The sequence below is a fragment of the Mustelus asterias genome, chromosome 5 (genome assembly GCF_964213995.1).
Source record: "Mustelus asterias chromosome 5, sMusAst1.hap1.1, whole genome shotgun sequence".
NCBI lineage: Eukaryota > Metazoa > Chordata > Chondrichthyes > Carcharhiniformes > Triakidae > Mustelus > Mustelus asterias.
The window spans coordinates 75,081,403-75,096,639 of record NC_135805.1 but is presented as its reverse complement, the minus strand read 5'-3'; the positions used below and the strand labels follow the sequence as shown (position 1 = coordinate 75,096,639).

The 15,237-nt window shown below is 43.9% G+C and overlaps 1 protein-coding gene across 1 annotated transcript in view; it reads right to left on the bottom strand.

Annotated features, from left to right (window-relative positions):
• The window catches only part of rspo3 (R-spondin 3), a 79,652-nt gene extending 65,381 nt beyond the window's left edge, over nt 1-14,271 (bottom strand). The window contains exon 1 of the mRNA XM_078213715.1: nt 13,101-14,271. Within this exon, the coding sequence (XP_078069841.1) occupies nt 13,101-13,197 (97 nt within the window). The 5' untranslated portion in view covers nt 13,198-14,271. The remainder of the gene's footprint in view (nt 1-13,100) is intronic.
• Nucleotides 14,272-15,237: the final 966 nt, after the last annotated feature.

Genomic DNA, 15,237 nt, shown 5'->3' with positions numbered 1-15,237 from the left:
CTTGGACTTGTACAGATCTTGTAGCCGGTTTTTCATGCGGATCCACGGTGGAATCAGCCGGTTCTGCTTCATCTTCTTGGTGAGGAATCGCTTCATCCTGAAGGTTTTGTGGGATGGCATGGCCGCACGTCCACTCCCAGGAGGAGGGATCAGCCGCAGACTGGCAGCAGACACCCCTCCCCCCCCCACCCGACCAGAGGATGATCTGGGTCCCGCCCCCCTCCTACTCCCACCGCCCCCCCCACCCCCCCCCCCCCCCCCCCCGGCCAGAGGATGACCTGGGTCAGGGAGCCGTTGGAGGCTCTGACCCCGCTCCTTCGGAAGCTGCAGCGACAACTTCAGACTTTTATTTTGCAGGTCGCTTCCAGCGCGGATGCGGAATGGACCAGAAGACGGTAAAGTGGGATTTGGCGGTAGAGTTGGGCGCGCGGTTCATTAAGTTGATTTAAATGCATGCAAATGCATTTACATTGTCGGGCCACCCAATTCGGGTGCAGGCTGGACCCGTGCCCGAATCAGGTGTCGGTAAAACCGCGATCGGCTCGGAACCGCGTGCAGGTCGCGGTATAGGCCCGACGCCCAACTTTACCGCGATCGGGCGCGAAGTTTTGGTAAAATCGGGCCCAACCACTTGTTTTCCTGTGACATCTCACTCTATTTTTCTCAGAATGTGGTTGGTCCACACATTGGACTGAACTGGACTGACTGCCTTTCTCAGGACCTTCCTCTCATCCACTCTCTAACATGTCCGTAAAATCTTGCATATTCGGGCAGCATGGTGGCACAATGGTTAGCACTGCTGCCTCACAGTGCCAGGGACCCGAGTTCAATTCCTGGCTTGGGTCACTGTCTGTGCGGAGTCTACATGTTTTCTCTGTGTCTGTGTGGGTTTCCTCCGGGTGCTCTGGTTTCCTCCCACAATCCAAAGATGTGCTGGTTAGGTGCATTGGCCATGCTAAATTCTCCCTCAGTGTATCCGAACAGGCGCCAGAGTGTGACAACAAAGGGATTTTCACAGTAACTTCATTGCAGTGTTAATGTAAGCCTACCTATGACTAATAAATAAAAAACTTTTTTAAAAAGCTTTATCGAATAACCCTTCTGATGCTTCTTTGCCTGCTGAAAAGTCCAAATGACTCAGTTTTTCCTCATAACACATCTAACACTGGATATCAGCATCATTGCTTCTTTCTACATTGCCTCCAGTACTTGAACATTTTCCTTTGTCTTTCTGAACAGAATTGATTTATTTAAAAATTAATTCATGGGATTTGGGCAGTGCTGGCAAGGTCAGTGTTTACTGTCTATCTCTAATTGCCCTTGAGATGATAATGGTGAACCACCTTCCTGAACTTCTGAAGTCTATCTGTTGTAGGTATATCCTGAGTGCTGTTAGCAAAGGAGTTCCAAGATTTTGACACAGCAATGTTGTAAAAACGGCCATGTAGTTCCAAGCCAAGATGGTGTGTGACATGGTGGGAGCTTCCAGATGCTAATATTCTCAGAGTCTGCTGTCCTTCTTCTGCTAGGTGGTAGACGTTGCAGTTTGCGGACAGTTCTGTTGAAAAAACCTTGCTGAGCTGCTGCGGTGCTTCTTATAGGTTATACACACTGCAGTCAAGATGTGATGATAGTGAAAGGAATGAATGTTTAAGAGGTGGATGGGGCATCAATCAACGGAGCTCCTTTATCCTATATGGTGTCAAACTTCTTGAGTGTTGTTGGATCTGCAATTCAAGCAAGTGGAGAGTATTCAATCAACACCTAATCTGTACCTTGGTCGATGGTGGAAAAACACAGGGGAGTTAGGAAGTGAGTTACTTAATAATGAATTTCCAGCATCTTGATTGCTCTTGTAGCCACAAGGTTTACATGGCATGCTCAGTTAAGTTTCTGGTTCACACTGACACCCACATGTTCATAGTGGAGGATTAAGTGATGGCAATTCTATAGAATGTCAAGAAAAGGTGGTTAGGCACTCTCTTGTCGGAGATGGTCATTGTGTGACACTTGTGTGTTACTTGCCACTTATCAGCCCAAGCTGGGTTGTCCGGGATTTGTTGCACGTGGACACAGACTGCTACATTATCTGAGGAGTTGCAATCAGAACTCAACACTGTTCCGATGAACAGTTCAATTTCTGACCTTACAATGGAGGGAAGGTTGTTGATGAATCAGCTGAAAATGACTGGGCTGAGGACACTACCCTGAGGAATTCCTGCAGTGATATCTTAAGGCTGTGAAAAATTGCCTCCAACAACCACAACCAGCTTTCTTGTGCCAGGTATGACTTCAGCCATTGGAGAATTTCACCCCTCCCTTCTACACACCACATCCTCAAATACACCCTCTGCCCCCTACCAAACTCCTTCATTCCCAATGATTTAAATTTCACTGGGGCCTCCTTGAAGCCACAAATGGTTAAATGCTGGCCTGATGTCAAGGGGAGTTACTCTTACCTCTGGAAATCAGCTTTTTTGTCCATGTTTGGAGGAAGATGATCCTGGCAAAGCACATACTGAGCATTGTTAAGAAATTGGTAAGTGCTACTTGTTAGCACAGTCGACTTTATTCAAGATTCAGCGTATTGACGGGACTGTATTTCACCAGATTGACTCTTTGTGAACAGGACATACCTGGGCAATTCTCCACTTTATCAGATTGATGCCAATGTTGTAGTTGTGGTGGAACAGCTTGGCTCAAGATGCAGCTGGTCTGGAGGACATATCTTTAGCACTATTGCTGGGATGTTGTTAGGGCCCATAGCCTTTGTTGCAGCCAATACATTCTGCCACTTCAAGATGTTCCATGCAACTAATTGAATTGGCAGAAGAATGCCATTTATGATAGTGGAAATTCCAGGAACAGGCTGCGATAGAGCATCCAAATTTGCATTCTGGCCGAAGATGGTTTGCAAGCAGATTACCCTTATCTTTTGCAAGCATATGCTGAACTCTACTATCATTAAGAATGAAGATGTTCACGGGGCCTGCTCTTCCTGTTAGTTGTTTAACTGCCACTACCATTCACAACTAGATGTAGCAAGATGGCAGTTCTTTAACATATTGCATTGGTTGTGGGATCACTAAGCTCTGTTCAAAAAGTACAATCTGACCTAAGCTCTGTACAATATGATCCTGGCTTTAATTCTGCTGAATTGGCTACAAAGTTCAACATTCCGTTGTGTTGTTGCTTACTGCTCGGCATTAGGGTTTGGCCCTGTTTACCACTGCGTCTAAGATTTCCCGATCTCTTCCAAAACTTTTCCTTTGCAATTTCAACACCTTTAATTAAGTACTACACTTTCCTTCCAAAATGCAGTCTCGCTTTTGTAACAAATCATCATTTCCAAGCATCCAATCAGTGACATCAGCAGCAACAGCAAGTTGAATTCATATAGCACCTTTAATGTAGTAAAATGCACCAAAGTGCCTAAAAAGAGCATTATCAAACAAATATTGACACCCACCACATAAGATATTAGGAGAGGTAACCAAATATTTGGTCAAAAAGTAAGTTTTGCAGGACATCCTAAAGAAGGAGAGAGACATTAAAGAGGAGGAAAGGATTTCTAGACCTTAGCACCGTGGCAGTTGAAAACCCAGCCACTGTTATAGTACTCAGAAAAGAATAGGAACTAATTGTTATGAGAATGTACATCCAGGATGCCATATTTTATGCTGCTCTGCAGACATGTGCCAAATAACAATGCATCAGCCACATGGGGAGGTGCAAGAAATATACTCGATGCAGCTCCAGCAATTTGAATCTAAAGTGTGATTATTTTTAAGTTATAGGAACCAGTAAACATAACCACCAAGATATGCAAGTGACCAGAATTGGAGAAGTGCAGTGATCCCAGAGGGTTGTAGCAGGAGATTGCAGAGATATAGAGGAGTGAGGCTATGGAGTAATTTGGAAATAAGAATTTTAAGATTGAGGCTTTGCTGAACTGAGATCAGCAAACACCAGGGTGATAGGCGAGTAGGATTTGGGCAGCAAATTTTTTGATGAAGTCAAGTTTATCGGTAAGGGAATTAGGGGTTATAGGGATCAGGCGGGTAAGTAGAACTGATCCACTTCAGATCAGCCATAATCTTATTGAATGGTGGGGCAGGCTCGAGGGGCTAGATGGCCTACTCCTGCTCCTAGATCTTATGTTCTTATGGAGGGTGCAAGGTGAGGGGCTTGCCAGGTGAGTATTGGAACAGTCCAGTCTCGGGGTAACAACAAAATGGATGATGGGTTGAGTAACAGATGAGAGCTGAGACAGGGCAGAGATGGGCAGTATTACGGAGGTGGAAGTAGGCATTCTTGGTGATGGGGAGGCATCAGAAGTTTACACATCAGAGAAAAGATTCAAGTTGTCCAAATCAATATAACAATGATGATTAGTTCACTATTGACATAAGTCACTTGCTAAATATTAAATATTTATATCCTGAAGAAAATTATTTATCTGTGTTGAGAAATGTTGCCCCATTTAGGCCTCTAGATAACTAACACATTTAATACAGCAATCCTAATCCAAAAGAAAAAGCTTTTAGTAAAAATTTTGAAAATATGAGATATCAACCACGATGGTTTATAGAAATCCCAGTGGCAACACCATCAACTATCTTTAACTATCTAAATATTTCAGACCAGTTTGTGGTTGTAGGTGCCGTGTAAGATATTCCATCTCTTTTATACGGTGATAAAATTGATTTAGTTTATTGAAGATGCCAAAATATTGTATTTTGTAGCCTTTAGTGTTTTAATAAATATTTTTAAGATAACGGTCTAGAATTTTACTTTGAATTGAACGAAAAAATATAGAGATGCCCCAAAGGTGACGTGGAAGTTAAAACCAAAATAAATGTTTCTCCCCAGAAACTTATAAACAAATGAGTATCACAATGGCTTGATGGTTCTTTTGACAGTGCCTTAGGAACATCAACTTCCTAATATTGTACAACTAATTCTCAACTTGATTTGCAAATGATTCAATATTCCTATTTTAACATAAATCATGGAAATCCACAGTTTAACGACCAAATTAGAACAAAAACCACAGTAATTGGATATTTAATATCACTGTAGCACATGACTGCATACACCGTAAATCAGATCATCACCAGTGTACACTGATTGACATTTTAGGGTTGAATTCACCTGGTGCGGCCCCATTGTTGGTGGCTTTGGAAGCCAGGGTACAAGATAAGTATGGGAGAGACACTATGGCCTCCCCGGCGTGTTCAATGTAGGTCACCCTCCCTTGTGGCAAGCTGGAGGCTTATTTCAGAATTCAAATTTAACCATCTACCGTGCTGAGATTCGAACCTGTAACCACATAACATTGCTCCAGCTTTGTGTTTACCAGTTCAGTAACCTATAAATCTAGGCCACAGGAGGAAGCCAAATCAAATGGGATTTCCGATCTGTGTTCCAGTCAGTGATCACCCTGGGGAACTGATTAAGAAGAATAAACAGTTCCGCACTGGGTCATCGGGGCTGGAGGATTCATCCCCTCTATCTAGACGCCACCTTGGATGTTGTTTATTGTTGCATTGTTCAGTAGTCATGTGAGGCTCCCTCCAATATGAGGCTCTCTTTGTGGGTCACTCAGCAGTGCCCACCTGGAGGCTGCCGAGGCTCCAGAGCTGCTGCTCTGTGAGTAGACCAGCAAACGTGGAGGCAGCCACTCAGAGGAGATTGCGAAGCCGGTCTCAGCTAATGGGGGGGGGGGGGGGGGGTAACAAAACATGCGGCAAAATCCAGTCCTTAGCCTCCCTGTGTCAATCTCAGTAAAGTGGTGACGGGGCAACAAGGAGTGAGGGCAAGATAACTAGCAGTGGGAATGGAAGGTAAATTAAGAAAATTCACTTCAGATCTTGTTGGAATGGCTGGGCATAACATTCCACTGTGAAGAGGTTAATGGATATCCAATGTGCTGTATTCTGAAGAGCAGTGCAGATAGCTGCGGACTGTGAAAGAGATAAAACTGGCAAGAAGATCAAGCCTTACACTATGCCTGTCAGGAGTTATCTACCACACAAAACTTTGCTCTCTGGGCTGCTTTTTAATGTGAAGAAGACATCACAGATATCCGCTACCTCGAGCATTAAAGAGACTCAAGCCATTTAACTATGTGAGTGCGAATCTTTCCACTGACTAGGTCCAGCTAAGTTTACACAACATTGGAGTTCGACTCCGCCAGTGCTGAACTCCAGCAATATGCACAGGCCTCCTGCAGAGGTCTCACGCTGCTTAGCTTCCCTGAGCTCCAGAATCAGTTTTGAATCCGACTTCAGTTGCGAAAGGCCATTCTGTTGCGGCGTGAAAAATGACAATTAGACGACAGTTTAGCTGAACATAGCGAAAGATAGGTACTGAATTACGCTCGGTGTTTCTTCCTGGGACTTAAACAGGTCTCGGGAGCAGCAGAGAGTTTTTGCCTTTGGTGGAGTTTAATAATGCAGAATGTACTTCCAACAAATGGAAATAAGCTTGCCTGCTGCAGACAGCAGTCTCTGCTCCTCGGATCTGTATTACTCCAGATATAACACTGTGACTGCACGGTGACAGTACCCATCACAAGACATTGCCCTGCAATATATAGCAGAATGTGGTTCTGCCATGTTCATCCTTTCCATTGGTATGAGTGAGAGCGCAGAGGCGGCATTATTCCCAGTGCAGGGATTTAGATGGTGCCGGCTGTTCGGGAAATCTCATTGAGTCGCGATATCAGACAATGTTGTGGCTGTCCGGATACATGAAATACATATCGCCGAGTTCCATCCGTTTAAAAAGCAGCAGTACTGTTAACACCATACAAAGCACATGTATTTATTACCGGGACCAAACGTCAGCACAAAAGCCACATTTTTAAACAGCCGCAATTTCGAGCCACCCATAAACTCGAAACGACTGGTGGAAACTCTGAACATTTGACTTTTCCACTGTGGTACCATCGGAGAATGACACTGGATTGAAGGCAATGCCTTTCGCATACCGGAGCTATAAGAGAATATCTGCAGATGTCTGGGGTTCACCTTTCGCCTTGGCTAGAAGCATGAACACGATTCAAGTAATCCGGTAACAATATAAAAGGCGGGGGGGGGGGGCGGGCGGGTGGTGAGGAGTCGAGATTGGTGCAGTAAGGACGCCCTTTTTAAATCTGTGACAGTCTGATACCCATATCCCACTTCTCGGTGCAGTTGGTGAAACGAGTTGCAGTTTTTTTTTAAACAGGGTTCAGTCTGAGGCTCCAACCCAAACCCATCAAGTATGAATCCTGAAGCGTCCGGAGTCACTAACCATAATTGGATCATTAATGAATGCAAATATTTATCTAGCATCAAGATTAATGGTGTCACAACGAACTCGTAAGTACGAAAATGGAACTTGTATGCGTCTCTCGCACTCTCAAAATTCAAATATTGATTCCTGAAGGTTAAAGCCATTTTTAATCAAGGGAGTTTTGATATTTCACCCTCCATGTCAATGTAAACTCTAGACTCGTCGCCCACAAGAGGACCGACACTGGCTGTCCTGTTTGTGTGAAAAAAAAGTCAATGTTGTTTTTGTAACAGGAACTGTTGTTGTGTTTGGAGCCGGCCATTCCTGGGGCTCAAAGAGGAACGCTATGAATCACTTTTATCGTTCAGACTGTCAGTGGAAGCAATAAGCGGATCAGAACGCTGTACAAACAAGAAATACCACAATGTGATACAACTGTTGGATTTTGAAAAAGCCAATATTTCCCACGCGGAAATATCTTCGGGGGGTGTCAGCATCTTTACCTCAATCCACCTAAAACAATCCGGATTGTAATAATATTTTAATTTTAATAAAAGCATTCAAACGGTTAAAGAAGGACACGAATATCAACTATTTTCACTGCGTGCTGACATTGGGAAATAAAAGCAGCAGGCCTTTAAATGAATAGGTCAAACTGTCTTCTAAAATTCTAATGCTTCTCTAAAATAACTAAACCAGATGTGCGCGAATTATGAAGTGCACTTCTGTGGGACAGCGACCTGAGCTTTCGACATTGTCAGCATGCGACTTGTTTATGAAGTCACAAATTCATTGGATGCTGATGTCAAACAAAGCTCTTGTTAGGTTTGGGCTGATTATTGTTGAATAACTGTGGATTGAAGCTTGCAGAATCAACTAACAATGATTCCATATATTTTTGTTACACATTTCCAAGCTTCTTGTGCCAAAGACGCTGCCAATACCACGAGCATTTTTTTATATATTGGGACTGATTCCCGAGCATTGAACTGTTCGTCACTGGCACTAGAGCACTGGTGTTAATGTGGAGATGGGTTCGGTCGGCGCAGAAACCAGCGCACCCTCTGCAGAAATGTTTTTTTTTATTTTTTAAAGAAATCTCTATCGTCCTGAGTTTATACAATGGGGCGTTTACATTAGCGACTATGTGAGCTGCTTAAATTGAGTCTCTCACACGCTTCCTCACAACACTCACCGAAAGAACGCCAGTATTTCCGTCCCAGACATCTTTACCTATCCATCTCGCCGACTGTACCACACATCCTGACAATGTTCTAGTTTCAAGTGCACAAAATTAAACTGAAAGGTTTTATTCCCCCTCGGACTGACTTCCATTCTCACTTTTCAGTTAAAAGATATGTCATATTTCACTTCCTCAACATTTACGATCAGACAGTCCACACACATTATAAATCTGTGTATACTAATCTGGTAGTTTAGACAAATCTCCGATTTTTACCAAGTTTTTTTTTCTTTTACTAGTGGAGCAAGCGTTCACGGTGTAAGATCCCACTGTAACTCCAGTGCTTTGCAGACAATTGAATCTCAGCTGTGGCGTTAATGTCTCCTCATCATCTCAGTGTCAGACAAATCCAGAGGGACTGGAGGCGATTTCCTCTCATCCAGATTTGCAGTCACTTGGGATTTTTTTAAAACTCACAAGCTAATCTCTTTCTGTTAAGTGCCGTAATTCAAACGCCCGCACCTTCATTATATTCACAATGATCAAACCTTCGGCCAAAACGTAGCTATCAAATTCATTGTTACTTTTTATTGCTAAGGACTGACAGTCCAATTCAATGGTGCTCGAGTCATTAATTAGCCACGTTAACATCAAAACTGGAAGCACAGTCCTGGTCCGTTTAGCGGAGATTTTTGGGGATTGATTTCAAAATTAATTGTTTTCTCAAAGAAACCTGCAAACGCCCTGGCTCTCCAGCGGAAACATATCCTGCGCGCAGACCTGTTTCTGGGTGTCTCCCACGGTAAACACACACATGATTAGCTTCAGAGATTTGGGGGCACAGATTGTAATGGGGGTAGTCCTCGCCCGCCCGCCCTCTCCGGCTGCAGGTATAACAAAGGGGGGTAAATGCCTGGAGCTGACTGCAGTAAAATAATTACCCGCCGCTTTTCAAATCCTGTTTTGATTTGGTTTAGAAAACGAACCCAATTTAAAGTAGGCTGCGCCCTCTCCTGTAATGTTAACCCGAACAGATAAAGAAGTCAGGCTTTGAAAAAACAACTTTATATTAACTTGTTTTACTACATTATATTACACCACCGCGTATAAAACCAGCGAGTCTAGCAACAGGGAAACAAGGGATAGGGATAGGTCAATCGGATTGAATCCATCATCTGACCCCCAAATCTTGTAGTTTAATCATACATTTATATTCGATTTCTAAAGTGATCTGTCTACGCGTCACATTGGGAAAGCAGCAGAATGAGATTGGTCACTGATTTGTTACCGAGTTACCTTTACATGTTAAAATTACTTTAAAATGTTGGCATTGCGGATAAACACTTAATACGATCGATATTAACTATGTGAGAGATAGGTATTTGTTTTCTCTCGCATCTGCAGTATGTTAACGGTCTCGAGAATTGTAATGCTGTGTGAGATACGATTATACTCATATCGAGTGATTATAGAGTGATTTAAGCAAAATCCGGTACTCGTCACACCGACTTTCACAACATTTACACGTTTAGATATAAACCAGTTATTTTGTGGCTGAAGTAAAGTGTTGTTAAAAAAGCACATGCATCAGACAAAAGGTTTAGAAATAATATTTTACGACACAAGATGTCGCAGTAGGTGTTCGTTTGAAAGGATATGGGAAAAAAGGAGAATCGGCTTTGATCAAAAGGGGGAGGTCTTTGAGCGGTGTTTTAGCGCAACTAATCTAGGGGGCTGGCACGCTGTAACTGGAGAGGCTGATCTTCCCCTCGGAATTTCCCCGGAGACTCGCCACTATAAGCAGTAGTATCGGAACACATGTGGGCGGGAAAAACCTCTAACTCAGTAATGAATGTTAAATGGGACACGAGAGACTGGCCCGGTACCACCAGTTGCAGCTATGGTTGTGACAATGATTGCACAATAGGGGAGAGTTAAGCGTTTCACGTGCATGACATTTCAGAGCCGACTAAAGGAAGCAAAACGTGTCCTTTCTCCATGGTCCCAACTAAAAGTTTCATTTGGGCTTTCATAAAATGTGAAAAAAAGTCCAAAAAACAGAAAAGCTAGATACATTCCCAGACGCGTGGAAGCTAGAAACATTCTTGGCCAGGCTGCTATCTGTAGTAACCGGAGAAAGGTCTTGTTGTTCGCTGAGTCCAATCTCATCCTTTTTAACTCATTCTAGTCACAACTTTTTTCTCTCTCGCCTTTCAGAGCTCCAAATACCGCTCTGTGAGGCACTGTCACTTTCCCCTACACAACCCCATCCGTCCAGATCAAAGTTGACTTCGCCCTTTCCTGTTTTCGCGCGAATCCTGTCCCCCAGACTCGAGAATTGTAGAGTGACTTTTTTTCCTCCTGCTTTTAAACTCCAAGGTTGGAACTGTGTCACCAATTGCATCTCCCTCTCCTCTCCGCGGGTTCCTGTACAAATGGGGCGGTTTGGTTTCTCTGTATCAGAACTCCAGGTGACAATGGGTCAACCCCTCAAACACAGAGAAGTCCGGGGAATCACTTAGAAGCAAAGATTCCACTTGAGCGCCTGTCTCTAAGAACAGATGGTAGTCATGATGTGGAGATGCCGGCGTTGGACTGGGGTAAACACAGTAAGAAGTATCACAACACCAGGTTAAAATCCAACAGGTTTATTTGGTAGCAAAAGCCACTAGCTTTCCTTCAGACTTAACAAAGACAAAGACACAAAACAGGGGACAAAGTTTGTGTCTTTGTGCCCTGTTTGTGATCAGAACTCCCACCCACCTGACGAAGGAACAGCGTTCCGAAAGCTAGTGGCTTTTGCTACCAAATAAACCTGTTGGACTTTAACCTGGTGTTGTGAGACTTCTTACTCTAAGAACAGAGACATTCGCCTGGTTGCTGAGATTTGGTTTCCTTTGCGGCACAGCTTATTGTTTCTGTGATATTCAAAGCACAGATGTGTAAAGAAACAAACAAAAAAATCGTCATATGGAATTCAATCATAGGGGATGTAGCAGACGGATTGTCTTTCTGTAAGCTATGGGGGGAGGGCTGAAACTCATGAGGGAGCCGCATCCTTTGAGCTCCGCTCGTTTTACAAGTGTCTTTCCTTCAGACTTAACATGAGAAGGTCGCTTAGGGTTTTCCCCCCAAAGTGAGTGAGGAAGTGGGGTTTGGGGGGTGGGGGGAGGAGGTATAGTCACAGATGATCACAAGAATATATGAATAGGGAAGATTTCAGACAGGCTTTGACGACTTGAATCGTGAAGTGGTTTCCTTGCTTCCTTGATAAGATCCTAACTGAGACCCTAACACTTGGACGCTTCATGGACATTGTGCAGAGATCAAGGACCCGTAAAAACAAACCGTACACACCCGTTATTTATAGAGTTGCTATTGTAGAAGCTTTTTCAAAAATAGTCCAGGAAATTCACCTCCAAAATCTGTCAGTTTACTACGTTTTGCTTTGGGACGCTCCACAAACAAATTTATCTTGTATTCAGCCAGCATGGTGCGGGAGTGAAATACTGACGTTAAAAGGTCGTGTGTGGGTTATTTTATCCGAAGAAAATAAACATACCGAGCACTTCCTAATACCCGAACTTTATAGCAACAAATATGAGATAGTCTATTTCAGTCCCTACAAAGCGCTAAGGAGAAGGAGCTGCGAGTAGTGGCTGCCAGTAAGTTTCATGTTACATGTAGTTGACCAAAGAAGCGAAGTACTGAAATACTTCTGCAGTCAAACAGAAGAAGCACATTAGCTCCGTGATCTCAGGGCGATAAGCTAAGTGTCAAGTACAAAAGCACTCTCAGCCGCAGAGCTCTATCCGATGAAGGAATATGCACTTATTGACCCCGCTTCGGTGACCTGATTACCCGTACCCTTGACCTACAAGTTTTTCTAAACACTCACGGGCGAGATTGAATGCTGAACGCTTGCTGGTAATGTGTACTGCCCTATCCAACCGGGAACGCTACCCCTCCACAGAGCTCTCACAGAGGGGAGGAGATCCATAATATATCCTGTTATTTTTATTTAATAAAACGCTCCTCACAAACAAAAAACACACAGCACACCGCCCCCTTCAGTGGCTGAATTTCTGCCATTCTGAGCGCAATATCTTTTCAATCTAAATCATTAAAAGCGGCAAATAACTTATTCTGACCCTGTTTTCACATCGACCCCGACTGACTGGTTCGCTGACTCTCTCCAGCGTGAAGACGGAGTTGGAATTGTCAAGCTGCTCATTGCCAAAGGGATAGATGCCGTTTTTTGGACTGCCCTCCCTCCGTGCCAAAGTTTCTCATCATCCTAACTTTCCACTAACCCAGTGAATTGCAGATTAGAGAACGACACCCGGGAACTAACTGATTTTGTAGATCACTGCATCCCGCAAAGATTAATACTGCTTCAACACTCTTCCAATCAACGGATTGAAGTGCTCATTGGCAGGAAAGTTATCTGAAGCCCACTCGCCCACCCACCAAACCACCCCCCAAAATACCCAACCAAATGTCTCTGCCAGGACGCTGTTCTGAATTTAGATGACAAAACGTGAAAGGGATATTAAAATGCAAGGGAGGGAAAAAGTACCGGTGTTTTGGAAATTTAAACAGGTGTAATCGTAATTTTTAAAAAAATCAAACTTACTTCGTCTGTGTCGCCTTCCTCTGGAGGCGTTTTGGCTGCCAATGTATTCCATACAGTTTAATAAAATTAGAACCACAGAAAGCAGTCGAAATTGCATAGTAACCTGCGGGTGATGACTCCTAATAGCAGCTACTGCAGTGACTCGAAGCTCACTTTGTGGGGGGGTGGGGTGGGGTGGGGGGAATCTCCGGGATATCCTCGGTCGTAAAATTAAGTTCTGGCTATCGACGCAAATGCAGCCAGCGGAAAGTAGTGAAGGCAGCCTCCCCAGATCTATAGTGCTACAACGTGCCGACAGATCTGATGTAGGGCCCCGGAATCACTGGCCCGAGCTGTGAGTAACATCCTGCAGCCAAGTGTTTTGGAAGCCTCCTCATAGAAGTCGGAGTGCCGGGGTCTCACCTCTTTAAAAAGAAACGCCTTGGACAGCCCCAGACCAGGTCCCGTCAACATCTGCTCTGCCGACTCCACTCAAAAACTGTCACATTTAACACCTTCACAGCCATCCACTTCTCAACAATCTGAACAAACGCCAATGTTTTCCCCTCAAAAAATGTGGGTAAGCCTTTCTGGAATAATTTCCTAGCTATCTGATTGCAGTTCATCTAGATCCTTAAATCACAGGGGGAAAATGTTAGATCGGCAGTCTAACTGAAAGAACATTTTAAAAAGTAAATAGGCCTTTCATTTATATATATATATATATCTTTCAGATTTGGTTTTGTGCCATTTCCCTTTAGACTTTTAAGCGGAAAAAAAGGCAAAATGAAATATCTTCAGACTTTTCCCCCTCGGTGCTTATTGCAATCCAAAAACTCTCTCCAGTATTATGACTGCGGATTGCTGGCCAATATCTTCCTTCTGCTGGCGATTCCCAGTCGTGGCAGCTTCACGATGTTGTGTTAAACATCCTCGGCGCTTCGCAAGTCATTGTTCCCGAGCTGTGTGATATCTGCAGGTTATTGACCAGAGTTGCAGGCTCTCGTGGTGGAGGTGTGATGTGTCTGAGGGCGGTGTAAAGCAGTCGAACGCTGAGATTTCTCCCAGTTCCAGCGCTGATGTCGTTCTCACTCTTGAGGGCGATATGACTGAAGCCAACAGCAGCACCGAGCAGATCATATGACGTGAGCTGCCGCAGAGAATCTCGACAAGGCAGCGAAAGGCTCTGTCTAATATACTTGTCTTTTTCTCAATAAATATGGCTTGGCCTCGCCCCTTCTGCGGGAAGGCGTTCCTGTGCGGATTTATTTAAGTTTTCCAACAGAGCAAAAACGCCAAATTTTCCGGAGACAGTTAACGGAGCCCGCTGCCTCACCGAGGTTATTGTACATGTTTTTTTTCGTTCGATTCCAATTGCATTTAAATCAGTTTAACCCGTATTCCATGCGTGCGATACGACCAACAGAGCTGCTTCATTCGCACTACTGGGGTGTTCCAATTCACAAGCTTTCATTGCAACAGATAGGAGCAACAATTGAAGCAAACACTGCACTCTGGTTAAGGTCACTGTAAAGAGAAGCCGTCCCATTTTGGGGAAGGATGTTTTACCCAGTGCAAAGGATTTTCTTTTTTAGTGAAATAGCAATACTGAACAGGGATATCCAGGGAACAGTTGATCATTCAACAGTAAGGAAGCCGGAGTAATCCCATTCAAATCGGCAATACTGTGGGTGGTGCTTTCAATGCAAATTATCGCTCCCCACCCCTCCTTCCCCCGGGTTTTGAAGGTTATATTTTCAAAGAAGACCTTTTTTTGGGGTCCTTTTCCTAAATCTGAGTGTCTGCTGGTTAAAAGGGTAAAGCGGGATTCATGAAATCAGTACTTGATAGCAGTAACGGCAAAACAATACAAAACAGCGGAATCACTCAAACTGTCTGAAAATTTATAATGGATAATGAGTTTGTGCAGCTTGCAGAACGCAAATGAAACCTGCTTGAGAAGTGGTAGAACCAGAGCCTTGCACGCAGTAAGATAATTTACTCCAGCGCTGTCCCTATTGAAGTAAATGCAGCCTGGGATGTAATTGTCATTATTGAGGAAAGGTAATTAGACTGAGGATGTTAACCCGATTTCTCTGTCCACAGATGTTGCCAGGTCTGTTTTTATTTCAGATTTCCAGCACCTGCAGTATTTTGC